Source organism: Misgurnus anguillicaudatus, chromosome 2 (genome assembly GCF_027580225.2).
Source record: "Misgurnus anguillicaudatus chromosome 2, ASM2758022v2, whole genome shotgun sequence".
NCBI classification, from domain to species: Eukaryota; Metazoa; Chordata; class Actinopteri; order Cypriniformes; family Cobitidae; genus Misgurnus; species Misgurnus anguillicaudatus.
This window is the reverse complement of record NC_073338.2, coordinates 23685611-23711525: the sequence shown is the minus strand read 5'-3', so window position 1 is coordinate 23711525 and position 25915 is coordinate 23685611. Positions and strand designations below refer to the sequence as shown.

The 25915-nt window shown below is 36.5% G+C and overlaps 5 protein-coding genes and 1 non-coding gene across 8 annotated transcripts in view; 2 read left to right on the top strand and 4 right to left on the bottom strand.

Moving 5' to 3' along the window:
- Positions 1-4203, top strand: part of kcnb2a (potassium voltage-gated channel subfamily B member 2a) — a 32179-nt gene extending 27976 nt beyond the window's left edge. The window contains 1 exon segment of the mRNA XM_055202030.2: positions 1663-4203. Within this exon segment, the coding sequence (XP_055058005.2) occupies positions 1663-3588 (1926 nt within the window). The 3' untranslated portion in view covers positions 3589-4203.
- Positions 4204-5428: 1225 nt separating this feature from the next.
- rpl7 (ribosomal protein L7) lies at positions 5429-8879 on the bottom strand. 2 transcript variants are annotated; one of them, XM_073875062.1, is made up of 7 exons: positions 8823-8879; positions 8153-8255; positions 7895-8061; positions 7540-7677; positions 7100-7202; positions 6771-7012; positions 5429-5490 (listed from the first exon to the last, which is right to left on the bottom strand). In XM_073875062.1, the coding sequence occupies exons 1-6, from the start codon at positions 8834-8836 to the stop codon at positions 6797-6799; spliced, it is 741 nt and encodes a 246-aa protein (XP_073731163.1). In that variant the 5' UTR covers positions 8837-8879; the 3' UTR covers positions 5429-5490; positions 6771-6796. The 2 variants fall into 2 exon arrangements, with proteins under 2 accessions (XP_073731163.1, XP_073731161.1); XM_073875060.1 differs by having other exon boundaries at positions 6788-7012.
- Positions 7744-7833, bottom strand: LOC129443536 (small nucleolar SNORD12/SNORD106). Its single transcript, XR_008644198.2, has one exon. It is a non-coding gene; the product is annotated as a small nucleolar SNORD12/SNORD106 (small nucleolar RNA).
- Positions 8880-9019: 140 nt separating the features above from the next.
- On the top strand, positions 9020-11259 carry rdh10b (retinol dehydrogenase 10b). Its single transcript, XM_055202034.2, has 6 exons — positions 9020-9596; positions 9679-9914; positions 10005-10103; positions 10187-10332; positions 10495-10626; positions 10713-11259. Exons 1-6 carry the CDS (start codon positions 9323-9325, stop codon positions 10834-10836), a joined length of 1011 nt encoding a protein of 336 aa, XP_055058009.1. The 5' UTR covers positions 9020-9322; the 3' UTR covers positions 10837-11259.
- Positions 11260-15392: 4133 nt separating this feature from the next.
- Positions 15393-18698, bottom strand: ube2wa (ubiquitin conjugating enzyme E2 Wa). Its single transcript, XM_055202022.2, has 6 exons — positions 18559-18698; positions 17938-18029; positions 17663-17765; positions 16817-16972; positions 16658-16733; positions 15393-16295 (listed from the first exon to the last, which is right to left on the bottom strand). Exons 1-6 carry the CDS (start codon positions 18670-18672, stop codon positions 16282-16284), a joined length of 555 nt encoding a protein of 184 aa, XP_055057997.2. The 5' UTR covers positions 18673-18698; the 3' UTR covers positions 15393-16281.
- Positions 18699-20791: 2093 nt separating this feature from the next.
- On the bottom strand, positions 20792-25762 carry elocb (elongin C paralog b). Of its 2 annotated transcripts, XM_055202024.2 has the most exons (5): positions 25628-25643; positions 23221-23330; positions 22834-22862; positions 22498-22641; positions 20792-21429 (listed from the first exon to the last, which is right to left on the bottom strand). In XM_055202024.2, exons 3-5 carry the CDS (start codon positions 22835-22837, stop codon positions 21239-21241), a joined length of 339 nt encoding a protein of 112 aa, XP_055057999.1. In that variant the 5' UTR covers positions 22838-22862; positions 23221-23330; positions 25628-25643; the 3' UTR covers positions 20792-21238. The 2 variants fall into 2 exon arrangements, with proteins under 2 accessions (XP_055057999.1, XP_055057998.1); XM_055202023.2 differs by lacking the exon at positions 23221-23330 and having other exon boundaries at positions 25628-25762.
- Positions 25763-25915: the final 153 nt, after the last annotated feature.

Sequence of the window (25915 nt, the reverse complement as noted above, 5' to 3'; positions counted from 1 at the left end):
ATGATAGCCAGAGTTTGATTGGACAGCCATTCCATACAGTAACCAAATATTTGATTAATAACTGTTGTCAAAGCCATTTTTAGGACAATTAGTGATGCACACACATTTAGGTCATGTGGCCTTTCTGTGTGGAGTTTACATGTTCTTCCCTTGTCAGCGTGGGATTATTCCAGGTACTCCGGTTTCCTCCCACAGGCCAAAAACATGCAGGTTAGGTAAATCGGAGATGCCAAATTTGCCCTCCCCCAACTCGTGTATGGATAAACTTGTATCAACTTTTAGATGGATAAACCAGTTCTCACCATGAATATAGACATAGATGTTGGAATGCCGTTAAGAATAAACAAACACAACTATATGGCAGGGACCCCCACATATGATAAAAAGTTAGCGAGGGACCCATTTCCTAAAATATATATCCACATTTTCTTTTAATAAACATTTAAACTGTGTTAATAAATAGTAATTATGATATTATACAGACAGCAAATTGTTTACAAACTGAAATAATTGGCTTCACAGTTGACTTTTATCATTTTTGTTTTGACTTTTTCTCTTGAAAATTTCTTTCTTTCTTTCAAATGCCATACCAGCTTCTAAGGCTACTCTTGAAAATTTCTAAGGAGCCCTTAGAACCTTTTGGGGGCCATCTGGGGGTCCCCAGACCCCAGTTTGCTTTTACTGGGGCAGTACCATTCCACCTTTGCACCTAGTACCTTGTACATATTGGTACCAAATGTAAAAGTGAAAAGTATACAGTGGCAGCTCGTGACTGCTCATCCAAGGGGCGGTAATTCAAAATATATGTTCGGAGTGTCATTTGTGTCATGTGAACCATGTGCATCACGTGTTTTGTCAAAATAAGTGCCTGCTGCACATGCGTCAAAACCGTTTATGATAAAAGAGACACTCACGTTCACAAAATACACGCAAGACACTCACTTAACAGATTATGCATGAGATTATGCGAGTATCTGGCAAAAGCGAGCGTTTCTTTTATAACAAACCCTTTAGACGCATCTGCAGCAGGCACTTATTTTGACAAGACACGTGATGCACATAGGATCATTTGACGCGCAGAACATATTTTGAAATTATGAAACACAAACGACGGGCTACATACATGTTGTGATGAACTTCGCATCGAGCACCCTCGAAAAAAGAAGTCACTGGTCGCCACTGCATATATGTACTTAAATTGTACAAATTATGACCTTGTTAAAGGGTAGCCTACTGGCCCAGTGACATCTTGGGACCATTTTTGACCTTTTTTTCTGACAGTGCACTTATGTTTGCATGTTGTATTTTTTGATGATCCAAGCAGGGCTGTCGTCAGGGTGTGATGGAGGAGAAATATCATTATTTTCAGTTAGTTTTAACTTCTGAATACATTTTACACTTCAAATAACAGAAATGACTTTTTTACACTTACACAACAAACCCTAGGGGAGCGTAGTGCGCGAGAGGCTGCATCTTATATACTATGCCACCTGCTGTTAACATTAGCACAAAAATGATACTTTTACTGAACTCATCTGCACATAATATTTCCGTTCGAGTTCAGAATCGAGCCCCTTTCAAATAGTTTAAATTAAATGTCATTGTCAGTTTAGATGTTTTTGTATTCCGTATATGTTTGACACCCTCTCTTTTCTTTTCCAGATTCTGGCCATAATATCAATCCTGTTTATCGGTCTCTCAACCATTGCACTGTCACTCAACACCCTTCCCGAATTACAAGTGATTGATGAATTCGGACAGTCCAACGACAATCCGAACCTCGCCCACGTTGAAGCCATTTGCATCGCGTGGTTCACTATGGAGTATCTTCTTCGCTTCCTGTCATCTCCCAACAAGTGGAAGTTCTTCAAAGGGCCGCTGAACGTCATCGATCTGTTGGCTATCCTTCCCTATTACGTAACGATATTCCTGACGGAATCCAACAAGAGCGTCCTCCAGTTTCAAAACGTGCGCAGGGTAGTACAGATCTTCCGAATTATGAGAATACTAAGGATTCTGAAACTTGCAAGGCACTCTACGGGTCTTCAGTCTCTTGGGTTCACCCTCAGAAGAAGCTATAATGAACTTGGGCTGTTAATATTGTTTTTGGCTATGGGCATCATGATCTTCTCAAGTCTGGTGTTCTTCGCTGAAAAAGACGAAGATGCCACAAAATTCACAAGTATTCCCGCTTCTTTCTGGTGGGCAACTATAACCATGACAACTGTGGGATATGGGGATATCTACCCCCAAACGCTCCTAGGTAAAATAGTGGGCGGTCTCTGTTGTATTGCCGGCGTGTTAGTGATTGCTCTCCCCATCCCTATTATTGTGAATAACTTCTCCGAGTTCTACAAAGAGCAAAAGAGACAAGAGAAGGCCATCAAACGTAGAGAGGCGCTCGAGAGGGCTAAAAGAAACGGTAGCATTGTGTCAATGAACTTGAAAGATGCCTTTGCTCGCAATATGGAGCTAATGGATGTTGTGATAGAGAAGAATGAAGAAAAGGGCACAGAAAATCACATTTCTCCAAGCAAGTGGAACTTTCAAAAGAGCTCAAACTCTGACTTGGGTTCAAAAATCTATGAAGCAAAATACGAAGAAATAGATCAGTTGGCTTCTCCAGATCGAGTATTCAAACCTTGCCCAAGCCCTCAGCGCCTGAATGCCAAATCCCTTGAACAGATGTATAACCAGATGATGACTCCTTCATCCGTAACCTGTAGCGGACCTTCGGGTGGTAAAGGAGGCAGCGTCGGTAGAGAAGAAGTGATGGAGATGAAGTTGGTTCAGAGCGAACCTCTGCTGAAAGAAAGAGTCATCACAGACATCAGAAGCATTTCGAGTATCGACAGCTTCGCCAGCTGCGCTACAGATATCAGCGAGGTTGAAAAAAGCGCACTGCTGCCCAATATCTCACAGGGGAGGCATCCACGTGCCCCTCCTCCACTTGACCTTAGCCAGATTACCTCTCTGGACAAACGTAGCCCAACATCGAAGAAAGCAAATCAGCCCATGATTATCAAAGAGGGCCTCTATGAGTTTGTCCAGTGCAGGCCTGAAAGCAGCAGCGGGTCACAGGGTGAGGAGAACCAAAGCTTTGATCCTAGCGGTGAAAACGTGCGGACCCCTCCAAGAGGAAATCAAGTGAAAGCAAAGGGACTTAAAGTGAACTTCACCGAATCTGTAGACAGCACGGCTTCCGACGTGCATTTAGATGTAATTGATGACACAGCAACTGTGACACCGAAGCTACCAGCGTGCGACTCGTCACTTCTGGTAGGTTCTCCTTGGGAGAGCCCGAGGTCACCGGGAAAAGGCTTTGAAGGGGACTCGGCTGCAAGCTCTCCACATTTCAGTCTGTCTTCTTCTGGAAGCCAAAGAGGGAGAAACCATGTCGATAGAGCAGCTGTTACTCCCACTTCTCCTAAAAATGCAGGAAACTGTGCTTCTGCCATGGTTGGTGCCATTGGAGCGGAAGACAGCATTCAAAGTGGACAGAAGGTGGACAACCACCTCCTTTCCCCTGATATTCTCAAGGCATCAGGGGATGGGGGCCGATCACCACCGTGTGAAACAAGCATGTGATGTACTGAGGACGCATTAAGATGTTAATGGAATAAATGCATCGTGGAGTATGTGTGGACAGAAAGAGGCATACTGATGTAGTGAAGAGGATTTTCTTAATCATTGAAGGGATTGACTTTATGATCCTAAAAGAGACGTCTGCTGCTGACTTTGAAGAGTTTAGTGACATTAATGAACAATACATACTCTAATAATGATAACGTTAATATTATTTTGTAACAGCATGATCCCTTATGTGAAGGATTAGTTAGCTGTGTCATACCTTTTGAAGCATTAACATCCAGATAACTGATAAGTTAACAGAAATTGTTCACGGTAGCATTTCCAGGCCACTGAGATGAGTACATGCATTTTTAAAAGGCTGAAATGTGTTGGGTTTATTTGATAGCTCTGACCAAAGTGGAAACAGTGCACAATAGTAATTCATGATAATTTGATTTGAAATAATAATTTTGATCAAAACATGCCTTCTTTTGATGATTTATTCAGTTCTCTCTGTAAATGTGAATCTTGAGCAAGTAATAGAAGAAAATACAACAAAAAAATCTATAAACGGATGTTGATTTCACTGTTACACGATTTTCCAATTGTATCCATTTAGATGCCCTGCTTACTTAGAAAATGAATTCTTTGTATAACACATTTAGCATGTTTACTGCTATGGACAACAACCCACATCAGCAAATCTGTGAAACTGTATGGAAAGATCTTTTTTTGATGTTTTGTTGCCTTTAATTCAGAATAAGCTGAGGGAGATACATTTGATAGCCATAGTGAAGCAACTACGCCCTCTGCTGGATGAAGGAAATGGCACTTTATTTTTATGACACATCAGCTTGACTAGATGGGAATAATATTGTACATTTAATGAATGAAATTATTACATTCCTCTCAAAGTGCAATAGAGTTGCTCCAGTACCAAAAAAATGATGTTACCAGCTGGAAGGAGAACTTTGAGCGCTCCACAGTAAAATGTAAGATTTGTAAATTAACTGTATATGCAACACATTATCAGCTACATCCATTTAGTGTGGAAACACAATTAACTGTTTGTGTGGCGTCAGTCGTACATTAAACGATTAAGACAAATTAGGCAGAGCACACGGACTGCTTTAAGTATTTAAATCTGTGCCTTTTCATAAACAGTCATTTATGAGAAGGCGTTGATATATTTGGTTCAGATAATTCTGTACAGAAAATTCTACTTTTGATAGAGTAAAATATGCAAATGTAAGTTCTCAGGTTTTTTATGTATAACCTTGAAAACCCAAATGCCATAGTTCCTGTATTTTAAGACAATCTCTTGCAGATATTGCAGCATGATCACCAAGTGAACAATAATGTGATAAAATGCCACCACAGTATTATCTACTTGCACAAGCAAACCTTGAGCAGATGGCACAAATACATCACTTTCTTCTGCAATGTCACAAATCTGTTTCTCATTAAGTTTAATTCTAGTTTGTACATCATTATGTAAAAATCATGTGTTTATAGCTGTATGTACTTTATTTTATTTTTTTAAATAGTTAATTGCATTGTTCCAGAACCCTAGAAGGACCATAAAAATATTTGTACAGGACACTACGATCACAATCTCGAGGTGAGAAGTTCTTAAACTGATTCTTAAATCATCTTAGTAAGAAACTTCATTAGTTGAGAAGGGGGCCTTCAAACAGCTATCGCATCTTATACTGTACAGACTTCAGAGAGAAATGCTTCACAGTGCATCATTAGAAAGATCTACCATAATAGTGACATTGTCAAACACCATTTAGGTTGATCAGCTTGTGTACACTTCAATAAAGGGATGCCAAGTTCAAAGAAACATCTCAAAAACTGTGTTTATGTAAATGGTTTTATTTTTTTTTCACAGACCAACAGGAGAAACGTTCCAAAAACCTGCAAAGAGAAAAATAATGAGATGACGGCTGACATTGAGCAATCACTTGAAATTTAAGTACAAGGACATTATCCATTTATTGGTTTTTATTCAATTAAAAAAGCTAAAGTAAAAAAGGTCTTCAACTTTGCAGAGTTTCATGAATGAATCACAATGATTTTAAAATTGCCAAAGCACACTTCATCAACTTTTAAAAGGTCTGAGGTATATCAATGCATCCTCTAATGCAGTGGTTCTCAAACTAGGGCCGGGACGAGATGGTGCCAGGGGGCCCCAGTTTTACGACATTTTATAAAATACATTCATTTATCATGAATTCTGTGTAATTAAACCTAAAAATAAGGTTACTAACCAACAGCACTACTTTGCATAACTTAATATGTTTTGTCTATTTAAAATGTTAAGTTTTAGAACAAATGTGTCAAATTTTCTTTGGGGAGGGGGTCGAAGGAATGCACCGTACACTTGGGGGGGCGGGGGGCGCACACCGAAAACGTTTGATAACCACTGCTCTAATGCATTCTAGCTTATTGTTAAAAGGTAAAGCCATGATCAAAAGTTCATGGTTCCGGCACACTACCAAAGTCAAATTTACTAAATACATAAGAGTAAAAACGCCTTTAACATAACCATACAAAACTTAGCATGAAATTTATTAGCAGTAAAGTATTTCCAGCCATAGACACTAATAAAGAGTAGATGCGTTACAGCGGAGTCTCTAACGTCATCACCAGGTGGCCATCTTACCACAGGGCACTCGCTCACCCGTAGCATTGTGTTCAATGAAGAAGGTACTTTTAAATGACCATAACTTGCTAAATTTTCTACCAATTTACAAACAGGCTACAATTCTGGATGTTTTAACATGTTTCATGAATTTTTTTTTAAGTGCAAGTATGCAGTGTCATAGGTACATCTTTGACGTTTATAACAAACCAAACCGTTTGAAAATCAGTAAAAAAATTAAGCAAGTTATGATCATTTAAAAGTACCTGAGCCATTAAAACTCAATGCTACGAGTGAGCAAGCGCCCTGTGGTAAGATGGCCGCCAAATGCGGACGCTCCACTCAATTGGCCAGCAGCGTGGGCGAGACATCTAGCCTTTATACACATCTATGTTTCCAGCTACTATAATGGGGTTTAATATATGATGGCTAATGTAACCATTGTTCTGCAACACTAACATCACCCAGATCATATAATCCTAAACATGTCACTTCAGTCTGCAGGTGCAAGCAGTAATAAAGTGACTAACTGTAAAAAAAATGAGGCATCTACCCCAGTCAGGTGCTCACCAAGTGCTCTTAGTTCATTCTCCTGATCATTCTGTTGATCTGGTCCTCCCTGTTTCCTGCATCACCACCTTCTACAAAGTGGGTGGTCTTCTTGTTCATGCCTCCTCGGGGAGAGGACAGCTTGAATGGCCAGAGGAAGTTGTTGGCGGCCTTGAAGTTCTTTCCGACAGTGTAAATCTCATGGATGAGATCCTCAATGCAGATGATTCCATACTGACCGAGAGATTTATATCATAAATTCATTGAATCTGGAAAATTTCGCTTAAACATTGGTACTTGCTTGTTACAGTTGAATAAGTGCCTACCGAGAGACTTCTCAATAAGGGAGTTATCTGTAAGTCCAATGCGCTGTTTGTTGATCTTGCCATATCCACGCTTGTAGGTAAGCTCGCGTACAGATTTAAGATTGGGGTAGCTGAAAGGCAAGATGAGAGACAATCAAGCAAACCGAAGTTACACTTTATATGTGCAAGTGTAGTTATCATGACATCACAAATCATTTTAACACTAACAATGAAAATTGGGAAACAGGGTATCTGCATGTTTTAACTAATTAATGTATAATTTTTCAGTCATTAATCAATAAACATCGCCCTCACAATGTAAACTTCTAAATCAGACCTTATATAAAAAAATAAATCAGAATGACAAAATGTCCTCCTATATACAGGTTCTACCGGACCATAGGAACTTGTGTGTACATACAGACGGTACACCAGTAATTAAAACAAATTAAAGATAGCTTAACATACCCCCATGCAATGTAGGGCTCTGCAATACGAAGCATGTTGATGGAAGCCTTGTTCAATTTGACAAAGACACCATTGAAGATCTGGCGGAGACGAAGAAGCTGAAGCACCTTGCGGACTTTGGGGCTGACACCGTTGATACTGGAGACAGAAATTGCATCTAATCAAAACTTTAAGACGACAATTTCATGCAAGACTTCATTATTGGTTGTGGTTTCAGAGAAATTGGCTTATTTTCTAGAGAAATCACCATGGTCGATATGACGGGGAAAAAAGAGCAACATCATTAACCACATGCCGTGTAATCTCATGCTCACATTGTGGAAGCACAACGTGAACTACCAAACATTTTATTTACCCTCTGATCCTAATGACAAAAGCCAGTTTGGGTTCAGCTGGGACGTAGAAGTTGCCTGCCCTGCGAGCCATTCTGCCCATGCGGATCTCACGTCTGTACATCTGCCTGTATTCCTTGTGGTAAGCTTCAGCTCGCTTAAAGATAAGCTTCCTGGTGACTTTGCGGGCCTGTGGGTCAGAGATGAAATGTAGTCAATTCATGATGATGCTTTGACACGTTTTGATAGAGCTATGAACAAGGTAAGTGGGTAAAACCAACCTTTTTGTCGGCACGCATCTTCTTCAGACGCACAGCCTTGATAGCCGCGAACCGCTTGCGGCTCTTCAAAAGGCTTTCGGGGACTGAGGGAACCTTCTTCTCTCTGAAAAATCAAGATGAAGCACATGTGTCATTTTTTTATATTTAGGCTTTGCCTGCAGACCAGGCTATCATGACAACCATGTGACATTAACGACACAACGTATCTGGGTTTTATAATTTCTCTTTACTGTAAAATTTTAAAGTATAATCATAATACTAGTTCGTATTAATAAAATGAATCTAATGTGCTGCAAGCCAGCGGAGTAAATTAGCATCATGCTAATGTCACAATCACCTACCAGTTAACCACTGACATTTAAACACGTATGAACTACAAAATAATTATCTAGCGACCGTACGCAACATTTATGAACACAAATAAAGATTTGACAAATCTTAATGTGTGTCACACGAACAACTTCCACATGTTGTTACACCGACTCGAGCCATACACAGACAACACGCCATTCATATCAAATTTATTGATTCATCGTACATTTTTTGTGTCCAATATCCGTCTCATTATATTTATATAGACACACACTGCTCATTCAAACTCTAAACAGCATTGTATGAGCGATATTTTAACCGATGAAATAAGATTCAAACAGCACAGAATCCGACTTACTTTTCACCCGCCATTATCCCTACAGTAAAAGAGGATTCTACGCATGCGCAGCGGCGTGTTATAAGCTGGGTCCGTCATACTTCCGGTTAACCTTAGGTGTCTAGTTCTGATGCCTGTATTTTTTAACTAAAAAACATACTATCCTCGTAATTAAACATAATTTTGAATATTATTTGTGCGACGTAATGTGTTGTGTTGTACACCTAAAAAGACATTAAGTTGAAAGAGAATCTGAAAATAACGTTACTTCGTGTAAATATGACGCACACGCCAATACTGTTGCATAGCTGGCTGAATCAACATGGGTGGGAAGTTATGAAGCATGTCCGATCGTATTTAAAGAGCTCGAGATCCACACTTAACGAACATTGTTATGGGTAGACTTCTTCTTGAAGCTGTGGGAATTAGCTTGCGTTTAAGTTCCGACAAGGTCTTTTTGTTTCGGCTGTATTTCTGAGGATTCTGACTTGTTTGGTTTTGGTTCCACACACTACTGCATCATGAATATCGTCGCTGAATTGTTTGTGGTCACTTTCAAAATAATCTGGTCGTTTGTGTTGGCTGGAGGTAAATGGTTTATTAGTCCACGCGAGAAAAGTGTGGAGGGTCAGGTATGTGTTATTACCGGTGCGGGTAGCGGTCTAGGTCGGCTCTTTGCGCTCGAGTTTGCTCGGAGACGAGCGACTCTTGTACTTTGGGACATAAACAGACAGAGTAACGAAGAAACAGCCGAACTGGTGCGTGAAATCTACAAAGAGATGAGCTGCACTGAAGGTGAACTCCGTTTGAATTAGTTCTTAGTTCTGACTTCGTATTTTCCATAAGATGCTTAACTTCCACTTGTTTTCTCATTCAGGGTCTTCAGGCAGTGTTCAAGAGTTGCCTCTGTTTCAACCAAAAGTTTATACGTACGTCTGCGACGTGAGTAAACGCGAGAGTGTATATTCTACGGCAGAAAAGGCGCGCAAAGATGTGGGCAATATCGACGTGTTGATCAATAACGCTGGAGTTGTCTCAGGACATCATCTTCTCGAGTGCCCGGACGAGCTCATTGAAAGAACAATGATGGTCAACTGCCATGCTCACTTCTGGGTCAGCTTTGATCAGCCTCATTCTCAAGTTTTTGCTTTTAATCCCTACTTGCAGCATTTTAGTGTAAATTAATCTTTATTATTTTTACAGACTACCAAAGCTTTCCTTCCCACAATGCTGGAGATGAATCATGGACACATTGTAACTGTAGCCAGCTCTTTGGGTTTGTTCACCACTGCTGGTGTAGAGGTAAATCTTGCTTTCTTGGTGTCCTTATCTCTTCAGTGCATTGTTACATTTTCTAAACTGTGTTTTTCTCCTTTTTATTGCAGGACTATTGTGCAAGCAAGTTTGGTGCTATAGGTTTTCATGAGTCTTTGAGCCATGAAATGAAAGCAGCAGATAAGGATGGAATCAAGATGACTCTTGTCTGTCCCTTTTTGGTAGACACTGGAATGTTCAAAGGCTGTAAAATTAGGTTTGTGTTCAATATATCTTTAAATCTACTTTTGAGGACATAACACATGCTCATATCTAATGTAATCGCCTTATTCCATTTTTGATAACTTTATAAACGTAACATCTTGATTAAATGATTGAAGTTGATTTGAGTGTTTGTTATTCTTATTGATTAAAACAGGAAAGAAATGGCTCCATTTTTTCCACCACTAAAGCCCGAGTACTGTGTACAACAAGCCATGAGAGCGATACTAACAGACCAACCAATGATCTGCACGCCACGAGTCATGTACATGGTCACCCTCATGAAAACGTACGTATAATATGCCATGAATATTCATACAATAGTGTTTTCTATTTTAGTTCTGTCTGTTTACAACGGTCTTTTATATTTTACAGAATTTTGCCATTTGATGCTGTTGTATGCATGTACAGATTTATCGGTGCTGATAAATGTATGTACCCCTTCCTGGCGCAACGAAAGGAGTCCACAAACAACAATGAATCAAAGACCGGGATCTAACTGGTTTAACTTGGAGCAATGATGCTAAATTCTGTGTAGTTCCACTGGAACAGTGACCATTTAGATTTTTTCAAATTATGTTTATGTGGCAACTGTAAAATTTGCAAATTGCAAAATGACACATTTAGAACATAATGTACCAATAAGCTTTAATCTATGAAATGTTTCGTGTTACTTTAAGATTGCACAAAAATGCCTTTTCCCTATTTATATGTATTCAGTTATATTTTTCTGTCATGTGGTAATTTTTTTCTCTCAACATTCCATGATCTTGTCACTTTAGAGGATTTATCCTCCATATAACACTAAAATATGCACTGTGTGTATTGAAAGTATTTCTACTTGCAACCAAATGACTGTCAAAAGATTTTTAGAAAACTACCACAATTGCTTATTGTTAAATAAATACTCACTTCAAATAAATCATGTGTGCTGTCTAATTTTTGGATAAAATATTTACAATTTTGGTCAATAGGCTATAAATTTTGTCAATGTTTAGTTAAAGGAGTAGTCCACTTTAAAGATGGTGTCCATTGACTTACCATAGTATTTTTATGTCCTACTATGAAAAGTCAATGGGCCCCATCTTTAATGTGGACTACTCCTTTAATATTTCTGAGTAATTGTTTTGTTTTCAGAATATTGGTTAGCCTAAAACCATTATTTTCCAAATAAATGCAAGTGAGTCAACACTGTTTTTTATTGCAAAATGTGGGCAATCATTGTCAAAGTTTTCATCATTTAAAGTTTTTATCATCTATATTTTACTAGTGCTTCCCACTTATTTATTCAATAATACATTCCAATAAATAACTGCAAAACTAATTGAGCATATGAATAAGTGTAAGTTTATAGCATAGAGTATTAAGGATTTCATACTTTGTCTTTATGTTCTGAACAACAAAGTGACTTGAATATCGAAATAATATAGTTTTCTTCAAAAAAAAAGTTATAAAAATACAAACTGTTTATCTGGATTATGGTTTGAAAGTTGTAAAGAAAAAATTGTCAATTTTTATTATTATTCCTTGCACCTCTATGAGATCATATCATAGTGAAGAATAGGATACTAAGGCATTATGAAAATAAATATTTTTTTAAATAAAGAGTTGCCCACTCACATAAGATTCCATGTAGAAATCACCATAGAGAAATATTACACATCCCTAGTATAAAGGAGGGAATTACATTTAAATACCATCAGATTGATTGTAAAATCATACAAGGAAAAATGGAAATTCTCTTTAGTAAGTGATAGTCAAATCAGGAATGAGCATATAGTGTGGAGCACCTTTGAAATGCGTGTATGCAAATATATCTGCAGTATGGAATTGGTTTTGACAATAGGTGTTAAATATACACTCTAAAAATTGTGCTAAATAAAATAGTTCACTGGTTTGTAATAGGGTAACCATTTTTAGTGCTAAACAAAACCTATGTATAACTTGTGTAGAACTATATTGTGCTATGTTGAACTGTGCTAGTCATGCCATTTTTGGTTCTACAGAGCTGCTATATAGTGCCAAATATGGTTGCCCTATTTTTTTTTTTTTTTTAGAAAATATTACTGCTGATAATCAGATATTACTATATACAGTATACTGAAAGCTGGAATAAAAGCACAAATTAAGTTAAACAGTTTGTCATTTCTTTCCACTATGAAAGCATATTTATCATTGAAGTTGCATCATAATAATTTACATCTGTGATGGGATTGTTATAATTTAAATAGTTTTAAACAATACTCTTTTAAAATATTGTCTAGAAAGAATCTCTAAAAAGTTGGCACATCTGAAAAACTAGACCATAAACGGATTAGTCAATAAAAAGCAAACAGAAGATACCAGTCCATGGATTAGATAACTTTACTTTCAGCCTAACAAACACAAAACAATAAAGAACCTCATGTACAAATTCAGAAATTACACAATGGTATGCCTCATTAGAGACAAAGGCTTGAATGAATGTTTGGTCCATGTCCAGCAATGTATTTGTAACATGCTCTCACTGAAATATGTGTTGTCTGTTAAATTATGCAACTGAAGATGTTTTACTTCTAATAAATTATGTATTTGTAGGATTTACATTAAAATTTATGAATGAATGTTTACAGAAGATTTTAGAAAGTTTTGCTGAAACACTTCATTGGTATTACTAATATGGTTAGAAGAATGTAAAAGAAAAAAATAAGCCTTATACGTTTATGCAACTCTTTTAAGTGATTATCAAATGAATAAACAAATGAACTTTAGTTTATATTAGAGCAGTGTAACTCACGTATGATAACACGGAAAGACTCTGTGGGGCTTCCCAACCCACTGACTACATGACTTTAGCCTGCAGTCTGGAAAATGCTTCGGAGAATAGTCCAACAGATAATAAATTTCACTGACACATAGACTATCTCATTCCATTAGACAGGAAATGATGCTGACTCCCACTATAATAATTTGGATGATGCCATTACGTTGTGATAGAAATGCCATAGACACATCTCCGAAGTGGAGATATCACATGAGGAAGATCTGAAAGCATTCATGACTTCATCTAACGAAGGTCAACTTTTCTGATAAATGTATTATGGAACGGTGTCAACCTTTTAGAAACTATAGTCTAGACTATTTTTATCTTTTTAAAAAGTAGGCTCATCATCAATCACTTTAATCATTCAGAGATGATTCACAATTTGAATCGAATGAAGAATGCATAACGGTAATAACCCACACGCAATAAGTGTATAAAATACCAGGAATCACTTCACTCCTACTGTATTTTGCAACTTCTAGTTTTTGTTGCCTTACAACATTTTCCCCTGGTTTCCTCTAAAACACGTTTGAGCTGTCTCATCCGAAATATGCCAATGCCATTGATTTGTCTCAGGATACAAACCAGTAACATCTTTTTCTAAGGCATGTTTATAAAAGATTCTTAAACATCTTTTAAATAAAACCTAGTCCTGACTTTAGCTAAGCCTTGTCTCTGAAACCAGGCCTAAACTACAAATTACTTCTACTAAGCAAATCTTTCAGAAAACTTTGCTGACATTCTGCTCTTAACCAGAGCAATTGTACATTACAGAGCCAGAGTTTGGTTTAAAACATACATTTAAAGATAAAAGTTTGTTGTTGTTTATCAAAGAACCTACCTTACGGTTCTTTCTTTTTACAGTTTTCACATTTACAATCTTGAGTCTGTAGATCCCTTTTCCCTACAAAGAACCTTTTGTGCAACATTCTGTGAATGTTAAAAGTTGATGAAGATTTGTGGGATGCACATCCAGGGCATGAAGCTCCCGTTCCACCACATCCCAAAGATGCTCTATAGGGTTGAGATCTGGTGACTGTGGGGTCCATTTTAGTACAGTGAACTCATTGTCATGTTTTCTAAAAAAAAAAACAATTTAAAATGATTCGAGCTTTGTGACATGGTGCATTATCCTGTTGGAAGTAGCCATCAGAGGATGGGTACATGGTGGTCATAAAGGGATGGACATGGTCAGAAACAATGCTCAGGTAGGCCGAGGCATTTAAACGATGCCCAATTGGCACTAAGGGGCCTAAAGTGTGCCGGGAAAACATCCCCACACCACCACCAGCAGCTTGCACAGTAACAAGGCATGATGGATCCATGTTCTCATTCTGTTTACTCCAAATTCTGACTCTACCATCTGAATGTCTCGAAATCGAGACTCATCAGATCAGGCAACATTTTTCCAGTCTTCAACTGTCCAATTTTGGTGAGCTTGTGCAAATTGTAGCCTCTTTTTCCTATTTGTAGTGGAGATGAGTGGTACCCGGTGGGGTCTTCTGCTGTTGTAGCCCATCTGCCTCAAGGTTGTGCATGTTGTGGCTTCGCAAATGCTTTGCTGCATACCTCGGTTGTAACGAGTGGTTATTTCAGTCAAAGTTGCTCTTCTATCAGCTTGAATCAGTCGGCCCATTCTCCTCTGACTTCTCATCATCAACAAGGCATTTTTGCCCACACGACTGCCACATACTAAATGTTTTTCCCTTTTCACACCATTCTTTGTTAACCCTAGAAATGGTTGTGCGTGAAAATCCCAGTAACTAAGCAGATTGTGAAATACTCAGACCGGCACCAACAACCATGTCACGCTCAAAATTGCTTAAATCACCTTTCTTTTCCATTCTGACATTCAGGTTGGAGTTCAGAAGATTGTCTTGACCAGGACCACGCCCTTAAATGCATTGAAGCAACTGTCATGTGATTGGTTGATTAGATAATTACATTAATGAGAAATTGAAAAAGTGTTCCTAATAATCCTTTAGGCGAGTATAAATGTTTATGTAATATATCCACTGACATGACACTACTTCCCTCTAGTGGTCAGATCACCATAGAACCACAAACTAGCATTAATGATGTGTTTTTCTGTGTAGAAATAATACATAAACCGAAACTTTTATCTATACACGATTGTGCAATAAAGTTTGCCCATTTTAAAGAATAAGACCACTATTTGCACAATAATATGTGAAATTGCTTAAAGCCACACAATATAGGTTACATTAAGTAAACAATTCAAACACATGAGAGCATTTCAAAATATATTACTTTAATAAGAACATTTTTTTAAATAATGTTAAATAAAGTCAAAACAAAACCATGAAGAAAAGTTTCCTAAAGCTAAGTGTAGGGAAACGTGATCTTTTTAAAAGAATCTTTCCCAGCGATGAATATATATATAACCATTAAATCAAACAGACGATTTTAATATAGCTGGATAGAGAAACGTAAAGTGATTATGTTTAAAGTTTCTCTTTGTTTATACTACACAAAATTGGTCTGTCTACAAAAACAGTGCTTAAATCTTGTCCCATAAAGCATTATATGATCATGTGATATCATCACCCTGCATCAAATCTGTACATATTCATAAATTGTACATTTACCAAAATAGTACTATACATCATACCCAACTACAATATTCAACTAAATGGCTTTTCTTGTAAACGAAACTATGGTTACAATATTCATTTAAAATTTTGCCCTGTTTGAAATCCACAGTGCATTACCAATCGAGGCAAACACAGACGTTTGGACTGATCCATTACAGTAGTTATTTGTCTGATTTGCACCGACCTTTCGTTTATTTCAAACCCAAGCTAAAGTTATTATTGCACAAACAGTGAAATCCCTTAAAGGTTTATGAAAGAGAACAAAACAACATAAATCCAACTTAACAAAATTGGGGGAAAAGTGTGCTCCTTATCTTGATTCCATCAAAATATGCTTGCTGGGTGGGTGGGTTACATTCTTGCAGCTTTTATGCACGTTCTCCAGTCAGCATACAGTAAGTGTATGCCCAATCCATACACAAATCGCCAGGGTCTGCTGGTTCAGTCTTTATCCAATGACTTCAAAAATACTTGATGTATCTTGAAAGTCTGTTTGTTTAATGTAATACAATGATACACTTGGATACTAGCATGTATCATCTGTATAGAAAAACAAAGAAGAATAAAAGAAAGTGAAACTAAGAAGAACTGTTGTTCGTAACTTGTATGCTCATAAATTAATGCATGAAGCACACAATTAAATATATATACAGTAGGTGGTTTCCCAGACGAGGCTTATCCTAGTCCGAGACTAAAATGCATGTTTGAGCAGTCTTAATTTAAATACCTTGTACAGACATATCTTAATATCTGTGCCATTGTTTTGTCTCAAGATGCACACTATGTTCTTTTGTAAGGTTTGTTTGTTAAAACTACTTAAATGTCCTAATATATCCAAGGCCCAGTCCTGGATTAATCTAAACCCTGTCCAGGAAACCGTCCCATAATGTGATAAGACTTACCATGATACCACCACTTTGTTTTCTTTGGATTTTTATTACACGTCTTTACGTAAAATGAATTATCTGGAGGACGTCGCTGAAAAGGAAACGGCTCATTAGTCAATCATAACAATGAATTTCATTAACCTACCCGATTCTCGTAGATAAAATGCTGTTTACCTTTTCTTTGCAGCTAGACAGCATGCTAATAATGCTTAAACAAACAGACTGCACAGACAGAGCCGGTGACCAGTCCTCCGTTAAAATAGATAAACAGATGTGACCGTTGCTATAGACATGTGGATGGACTGGTATATTCTCTCCAGTAAACATTACCTAAATTAGAAAAAAAACGAAGAAGAAAAAAAATCAATGTCAAAACAGAAAGTTTGATTCATGGAATCAAAGATATTTAAGAACAAGACTGAGCACTCCTATACTATGAATAAAGGATAATGCAATGCTCAATATGGCAGCTCAGGCGGCAGAAGTCCCGCCTTGCTTATAAGAACCAATCATCAATCTAGGGGAGGGGGTCTATGCAGAGTCATGTAAGGTGTTAGCAACCTGTGTGCATGCAAATGAGCTTAAAAAAGCATTAAATAGCTTTAAAAATAAAACAAAAGTTATGGTATAGTTGATGTCAGGTTTAATTTTTGGATATAAATATGTTGTTTATTTGTGATTTTAAAGATATCTATCTTTCCTCATTCAAGTAGATAGGTCCTTAGTCTTGCATGACTAAAAAAAAACATGACTGAAAGACTTTGCATGAAGAGTGCCATGAGCCTTTTTAATAATGATTTAGGCAGAACACCTTGAATTAAATTTTAAACACATTTATGCTTTAATATTATCAAATTGCTTTGGGTAATCTTCTGCTTCAATTCAGTTTCCTGTATAATGTTATGCAGAGATGAAAAGTAAACACAGACCAATCAAATATTTGCAATATGCACTGAACCAATAACAAGCTTGATAAAAGCAGACAAATAAAGAGAAAAACACAAAAGATCCCAAATTTACCTGAGGTGAGTCAAATGGATATCTACCACTGAATTTAAAGAGCAGCTGGAACTTCTCGCCCTCATAGAGAGTGCCAGAAGCACCCTCCATATCTATAAACCACCTGCACCAAAACAAGAGTTTTTATGAGATTATAATCATTGACTTGTTGGTTTCACTTATGTAGATATGAATGTAACCATTCAAGAAATATAGAAGGTAAACTGGTTTAAGGAATGTAGACTTAATGTTGTTAAAATGTAGCTTATGCTATAGTAAATCATCTCTCAACTTACTCCGTGATTGTGTTTTGCACACTTTTTTCATTTAGTGTCATGCCTGGTGGTGGATCACTTTGTAATGCCATCAGTTCTTTCTGTAATCGTTTCTGTAAAGTCAAAACAACTTGGGTTAAAACACAACACAGAGAAGTAAAGTCAGGTCCACATCAGTTTTTTTTTTAAGTCTAAAGCCTTTACAGTACGATACCAAACAACTTAGGAGTCAAATATGACCTTTTGTTTTAACTAAAGTCCCATATTATCAGTAAAGTATTGAAATGTGAAACTAAACAGACACATAGCTGACTGCTAACAACAAGAGGTGGTCATGCGGTTAAATGATACTGAAGCACGCTATTAAGCATCATTCATAAAAAGTACAGCTCTGAGAAACATTGCTATGTAATTCCTGTGACGCACCAGGTTAACAAATATCGTCTTTATTTGATACAACAATATGTGCTGACAGTTGTTGGGCTCTGATTGAACGTTAGCTTGTAAACAAACGTGCTGATGATGATCGCAACGGATAGAGACACAACACCACAACCCGAAAATGTCTTATTACAGCAATGTTAAAAACGATCAGCATTACGAACTGAAACGAGTTCCTTGTGTATTTAGGGAGACACTCACCTGCATAGACGCCATGATAGAAAACCCCCGTAGAGAGGCGATTGGCCGAGTGACGTGGGGAGCCGCAGTGAGAGAGGTGCGTATAGTTTCTCCTGCGCAGACCGATAGGTGCATGCCATCAAAGTCCCGCGAGAGCGATTGCAAAGCTGTGCTCTCGCGGTACTTTGATGTCATACGCCAATCGGTCTGCGCAGGGTCGCATGAAGTCGAACGCACCTAACAACATTCACAGTTTACAATTCCAGAGGTACTACCGATGGAATATTTTTTATTTTGACAAATAAAGCGCATCAATTTAATATACAGTATATGCACAGATTTGCATATTGTAACCAAACTGATTAATTTCTAAAATTGCAATGATTAATTGTTAAAATAAAGAGACACACACAATATAAGCAGAATATATTTTCTTGAAAATACTTAACGTTAGCCGTTAAAAGGGACATTTCACAAGACTTTGTTAATATGTAAAATAAATCGTTGGTGTCTCCAGACTAGTACACATGTACTGTTTTAGCTCAAAATAACCTACAGATAATTTATTATTTCGTCTTAAAATTGGTGGTTTGTTGAAATTAAATCTCAATTGTGCTGTCAATTATTTTTCTCTCTCTCTGCACTAAACGGCAGTGCCGTGGTTGGATAGTGCAGATCAAGGGGTGGCATTATTATAATAAGATCCCCTTCTGACATCACAAGAGGAAACAATTTTTAATGACCTATTTTTCACATGCTTGCAGTTACTGGGTTGTTCTTTTTTCAGATTTTCCAGTCAGATTTGCATGATATGTCCCCGTCAATTTAGCTTGCCAGTTATGTGAACATGTAAAGCTTACACGTGTTGTTTTGCTGTTATTGGAAGTACTCTAAAAGTTTGGCTGAAAGATAACATTTTACCTTATGGGTCATTTTACGGAAATGTCAATTTTTCTGTCCCTAGCCTTTACAGAAATACTTGAAAAACACTTTAGGGTTACATTTTTTTATATTTTAAAATGAAACAATATTACACCTTCTTGAGCCATCAATGTAGCAATATTTGATTTTTATTAATTAATTAGAATTCCAAGCACCACAGAAGTGCTCGTCCCCACAGTCATGTACAAAGGGAAATGCTTTATTTTAAAATCAAAAATATTTTTTTTCTTCCATTTAAAATACAATAATGTGTCCATAACTATCAAATATATGATGTAAATTACATTAAAAAACAAAATGCTAAACAAATATTATAAATTATATAATGAAAGTAGTGGTCCCCTGGAGTTGTGTGGTGTTACCGTTTAACAAAAAATCACACTGATGACATCACTTGACTTCCTTCTTTCAATTTTCTGGAGAGAAGCCCATGGTAAGTCCACTGTCTCTCTTCAGTTATCAGAAATCTTCTCATTTATCTCATGATTTCCTATGAAGCTTTTAGTTTAAGTCACTATGACCTCCTTTATTGATTGGGAATTGCAAAAAAATAGAATACAAATCAATTAAACTACTTAATTTAGTGAGTATACAATGATTGACAACATGTGGTTTGATACTTTGCTGCAGCAATTTTGTAAAATGGAGATCTCATGAAAATTGTCACTGGTGTTACCTTTCTTATGGGTGAACATCAGTAATGCCAGTGACTGGTAATTTATGATGTCACTGGTGTTACTGTGTTGTTTTTCTTTCCTTTCACAATAAATAAAATCTTTTTGCTACACTTAAGAATTAAGCTTTAAAGCTGAATTAAAAAAATATATATTTCTTAAACACCTTTAATATTGCTAAAGAAGTAAGGTAACACCAGTGACAAAAAATGGTGTATGCAGTCTTCAAGTACATGCAAAAAATAATAACACACACACAAAAAAATAATCATTAAGCTGCCAAAGAGTAATCTAATAATGTGGTCTAAGTTTTAATGTTAGAAAAAGAAATAAATTTTAAGACATTTTGCCATACCAAAAGTGGACGTTTCTGTAGAATGACCCTTACATAGTACCTCTCCCTAATAGCAGCGTACATTTTGTTTCTGTATCTGCATTCGTAAATACCCCTTGGTGTTGTTACATTTTTAAAATAGTAGTAGTGGTAAAGGGACAAATGGAGAAAAAAAGTCAACAATCTAGGCATTTGATAAAGAGGTTTCATTACACATATCTACCAATAAAAGCATTTACATTTCTTTGTTTAGAAGATGCTTTTATCCACAGTTACTTGCAAATGAAAAAAACATCACAAGCAAAACGGATAAGCTGAGTTTATTCATTTAACAACTGATGAACAACTATTGACAATTACAAGACATTTATATGATCAGAGTACTGTATAACAAATTTATTTCAATTGAATTTGAAAATTGTTACCACAAAGATGATGGAAATGTAAAATTACATTTCAGTCTGGTTTATTAAGTGAATATTTCTCCCGGCATTTTGTTATTTAGAAATAATGTAAAAGTTAATACTGGGTCAACACAAAAAAAAGATAACCTGAACAGAAAAAACCCAACAGATTTATCGTATAAATAACCAAACAGCTAATACTCTTAACTCTGTAATCTCAGTACAGCATTGTTTTGTTGGCAAACCTTATTTTGCATTTAAAAGCAATAAAATGAACCAATAATATTTAGCTTTCTTTTCATATTTATTTCCAGCCAGATGAATGTATGAGTGTCTGTTTGTATTTTTTAACAATCTAAGAAGTTTGCAGCCATCAGAAGCTCCAGTGCTATCTCTGGGGCAATAGGAAATTCTGGGATTTCTGTTGAACTATTAGTATAGCGAACTTTGTATGTAAAATACATGCAGACTTTAGAAAGGACATGTGATGGAATCTCTCGAAAGTTGACTTCATTTGTTTCGTTTTCAGCAAACTGGCCTGAAAAAAAAGAGAACACTTTTACATTTAAACAAGTTCAAAGAATGCAAATCAGGTAAGAACTGAAATCAACACAGCACTAAAACATCTAGCACATTTACACCTGGTATGAAGATGCGTTTTGGTCAATTGGATTAAAAGTGGATGAGAGAGACGCAGGTCTCTTTCATCCACTTTCGACCGCTTCTGTCCTGATTACTTTGATGAGTGAGTTTTCGTTTAAACGTGAGCAGAAGAATTGATGGGTTTAAATTGACATGCACTAATATGTCAAGTCGTGTTACTTTTAAGATACATTGTTACAGTTCCATTTCAGGGGAACTTGCGCTGCGTCACTGCGATTACACTTTGGGGACGCCTCCAGGGGTAAGTGCGTCTGAATGTGTATATCAAATTCAACCAATGGTGAGGCTTAAAGAAAAAGACAGGGTGACGCGGGAGCCAGGAAGTATATCTGATATTGCCAAAGAAGGCGTTACAGGGATGCAGGAAGTGTGGAAAGGGAGACGCAGCGTCTCGTTCCCTTCTCAGGGAACAACAGTTACATAAGTAACCCGAGACGTTTTTATGTGTTAAACACAACTATGCAAAAAATCATTTTGGTATGAATCAACATTCGCATACAGAAGATATAAACATTTAAAGCAAACAGTTTAGAACATGTGCTTAAAAGGCTAGAATTTTTATGATATTACCCTAAAATACAGGGAAAAATATGTTTTTTTTCCAGAAAACTTCTTCCATAAAATAGATTCAAGCACTTTCAATGACCTGTATCTATGCATGTATATTTTCAAAAAATTCCCAGGGCCTTAAATTTTTCTCCCAGATTCACAAACTTTCAAGGACCAGTGGAAACCCTGTATTTAGTGTCGTCCACTTGTGATCCGATCGAACAAAACACACAGTAATACCAGTTGTAAACAGGGCATATACTAGAATAAAAGAAATTTAAAGTATAGGAATCCTATTTTTACTGGCTATAGCAGCAAAAATACAACATAATACAAAATAATACACAATACCCTTTTACTTTAAAATCACAGATTTTTTGTTTAAAATACTCACCAGGACCACTAAGCATAGCTTTGATTGTTCCAGATGTCAATGCATGTTCTCTCTTCACAATAAACTCATGGCCATCAGAGGAGATCAATTTCACATACATGGCGTCTGGCCCCTCACAGCCACCATAGGTCTTTTCTTCAGTGTCTAGAAATGTATTTAATTTATTTTATCATAACCTGTATTACTGTCACAACTTAAAAAGTACTAATAAGTTACAAAATAACAAAAACATTGCAGTAGCATCTTAATTTTCAATAACCGATAGTTGCTTCCAATTCTTACAAATTTTATGTGTCCTGATAAAAAAAACTCAATAAAACGTCAATCATTTCTTACCCATTTTTACTGCGTTTCTTTGTCTCTCACTGAAATAATAAAGAGAAAAACAGCAGTGAACAGACAAATAAATAATGTAACATTATTAATAGAAAGTAATAGGGTGATAAGACCCAATTAAAAATCAGAGAACCTATGCATCTACACATTAATTTTTGAGCACACAGGAAACACCAGTGAATGCAGCTCTATAATGCTTTTGCAGGAATCAGGGCCATAGATGCAGTAAAGTAAATGTCACTTATTGTGCCCCAGTTTACAAGATTTAAAATAAGTCTTCGATGTCCCCAGAGTGTGCATGTAAAGTTTTAGTTCAAAATAAACCGTCTCGTGCACTAAGTTAATCCTCATCTTCTTTTTAATCGTCAAAGAAAAAGATAAAATTACATGTCTTATGCTTATATTGTATATGTTTGAGGGGAATACAGTCGCGTTGTGCTTGTCAATCATTCTCTCTTTGTCTCTTGCACTGCGTTAATCCTCATCTTCTTTATAATCTTTAGAGAAACAGATAAAACAACATGTTTTATGCTTATATTGTATATCTTGGAAGGGAATAGAGTCATGTTGTGCGCTGTTAATCACTAAGTGAATCCTCATCTTTCATCGTAACCTTCACATCAACAGAACGCGCAATTGGTGGAGTCCATTGTAAAACTCAAGCTGCTACAGTGAAGATACGACAATGGCAAACTTTGTGCTTCCCACTCAGAGCTGTGTCTATGTAAACAGAATCGTTACTGTTGCTGGGCGGGGCTTCCCCTGAAGACATCATCAATGGGAGAATCTCAATTTAAGTCTAAACTAAAGACATATCTCTTTAACAAAGCATTTACATAATTGGTCTAGTAAATCTACTCATGCCGCAATAGTTAGCTTGTCTGGAACCAAGCAGAAATTCATTGAATATACTGTATGACACTTGCACTACATGTAAACGGCCCGCTAATAGAATTTTGTTTCTCTTTCCTTGTCTCTTCCTCTGAATCAAGGACACTGAGACTAACAGACCAAGGTCCTGCTGCTGTGAAGCTCATTACACCACTGATCTACTGGCCTCCCATCATTGTGATGCCCAGCCGATGTTTGACCCAGGACCACCAATTGCTTCACTTTCATTTTTTTATTTTTAATCAATTTTATAGTAAAGTTTTTAATATATTAGTATTTTTTGCTACTGGATCGGATAAGTCTGCCCAGCAACAACCAACTGCTTGCTTTAACTTATAACTTAATTTTTTATTTGAATTCCCATAAAATTATATAATTTAGTATTTAATATATAGTATACTTTCTATATGATCAGCCATGTCTGCCTCTCTTTCTAGGGATTGTTTCAACCGAGGACTTTTTTCCCACAGGAATTTCCTACTAGAACTTTTTCAACCCCTTGGGAGTTAGCTAACATTAGCTTAACTTAGAACTTCTTCTAGTTAAATTAACTCTTTCCCTGCCATTGACGAGTTACTGAAGAGTTTTTACGGTAATCTGTAATTCAATTCTTACTCAATTTATAAAAAACTTAAATTTAAATTTAAAACATTGTGTATCTTTTGAATCATCGTTCTGAATCTGATCTCTAACTAAATTCCTTTACAAAATGCAATTATTTTATTTTTTTCTTCAAAATTTGGGATTTTTGAAGAAACCTACCCAATATTTAAAGATGCAGTGTGTAAATTTTAGCGGTATCTAGTGATGAGGTTGCGAATTGCAACCAATGCATCAGTCCATCGCTCACACCTCGCTTTTGAAACACATAGAGAAGCTAGGGTAGCCGCCACCGGACAAACATGTCATCATCGGAGACAACTTAGTAAAAAAAATTTCCTTTAAGGGCTTCTGTAGAAAAATGGCGGCACAAAATGGCGGCTTCCATGTAAGGGGACCCTCTGTGTATGTAGATAAAAACTTCTCATTCTAAGGTAATAAACACATAACGGTTCATTATAAAAGGTCTTTATACACCCCTGATACTATAGTTTTGTATATTATTTTGCATTTCTGTCAGATCCTTCTAAAATTTACACACGGCACCTTTAAGAGGTTATAAAAAGAGAACATATGAAGATGGGATGAAACATTTTCCTTCACTTGATATATTCGTATGTTTATATATTTATAGAAGAAAGTTTTCCTGGAAGGCATTTTGTGAAACGTTTGTAAAAAATAAAATAAAAATCACAAAAAATGCTGTCAGGTAATGAATGAATACTCTGCTCACTAGTACAGTTTAATCTAAGCAGCTATACTTTGCTACTTTTGTTGTCATCTGATTTTTCTGTGCTTTCTCTTGTTTTTATTTATGTAAAGCTGATTTAAACAATTGTGAAAAGCTCTATATAAATAAAATTGAATTATAAGACCTTCATCTGGTAATTTTTTTTAATGGTACATTAAATGTATCTGTCCATTTGCATGAGTTCTCAGTTTTCTGATATATTGTAGTGTTGTGTTAATGGTCACATGCCATGCAGAATGAACAAATAAACGGTATGTATTCTTGTTAATAAGTGTTTATTTCGATTTTGTACGTTTAAAATATTCTATTTAAATGTTAATTGTATTTAATGAATCGTTTTCATAAACTTACGAACCTTCTTCAACCCCCTCCCCTGTTCTACCACATTATAAAAGTGAATTTTCATAATAAGTCATATTTAAAGGAACTGGAGTTGCCTGCCCATTTACCTCAATTGCTCTGACACAATCGGTCTCCCATACATATTTCAACTGACATCGTACTTAACATTGAAAACACATACACAATGAACTAAACACTATAACTACTCACCTCCAGCCAGTGTTTTAAACAGTCAATGTGGATTAATCTTTTCCACTTTTGTCTCCGGTGAGCTCTAAATGGCAGCTGCTCTGTTGTCAGTAGACAACAGGAAACAATTGTCACGCACGCATCGAACTTCCGTAACGTATATTACAAATTAAAAGTTACCATGCCCCCTCGGGTATATTTTAATATAAAACCTAAATTACAGTAAAATTGCGTTAAACTTGTTGTGAATGAGATACCGTTTTATTTAAGGCGCTATGCGTAAAATTCCAAACAAACTGGATATTTCCA

Coding starts and splice junctions, on each gene's coding strand:
- elocb (XM_055202023.2), bottom strand. Junction 21,430..22,497: donor AGCTATGCTTAGTGGTCCTG/GTGAGTATTTTA, acceptor CTTTTTTTTCAG/GCCAGTTTGCTGAAAACGAA.
- rdh10b (XM_055202034.2), top strand. CDS start 9,323: ATGAATATCGTCGCTGAATTGTTTGTGGTCACTTTCAAAATAATCTGG. Junction 9,915..10,004: donor ACTGCCATGCTCACTTCTGG/GTCAGCTTTGAT, acceptor TTATTTTTACAG/ACTACCAAAGCTTTCCTTCC. Junction 10,104..10,186: donor TCACCACTGCTGGTGTAGAG/GTAAATCTTGCT, acceptor TTTTTATTGCAG/GACTATTGTGCAAGCAAGTT.
- ube2wa (XM_055202022.2), bottom strand. CDS start 18,672: ATGCACCTATCGGTCTGCGCAGGAGAAACTATACGCACCTCTCTCACT. Junction 18,030..18,558: donor CTATCATGGCGTCTATGCAG/GTGAGTGTCTCC, acceptor TTGACTTTACAG/AAACGATTACAGAAAGAACT. Junction 16,973..17,662: donor ATCCATTTGACTCACCTCAG/GTAAATTTGGGA, acceptor TTTCTAATTTAG/GTAATGTTTACTGGAGAGAA.
- rpl7 (XM_073875062.1), bottom strand. Junction 7,678..7,894: donor TTTGTCATTAGGATCAGAGG/GTAAATAAAATG, acceptor TTCTGTCTCCAG/TATCAACGGTGTCAGCCCCA. Junction 7,203..7,539: donor GAGCCCTACATTGCATGGGG/GTATGTTAAGCT, acceptor CTTGCCTTTCAG/CTACCCCAATCTTAAATCTG.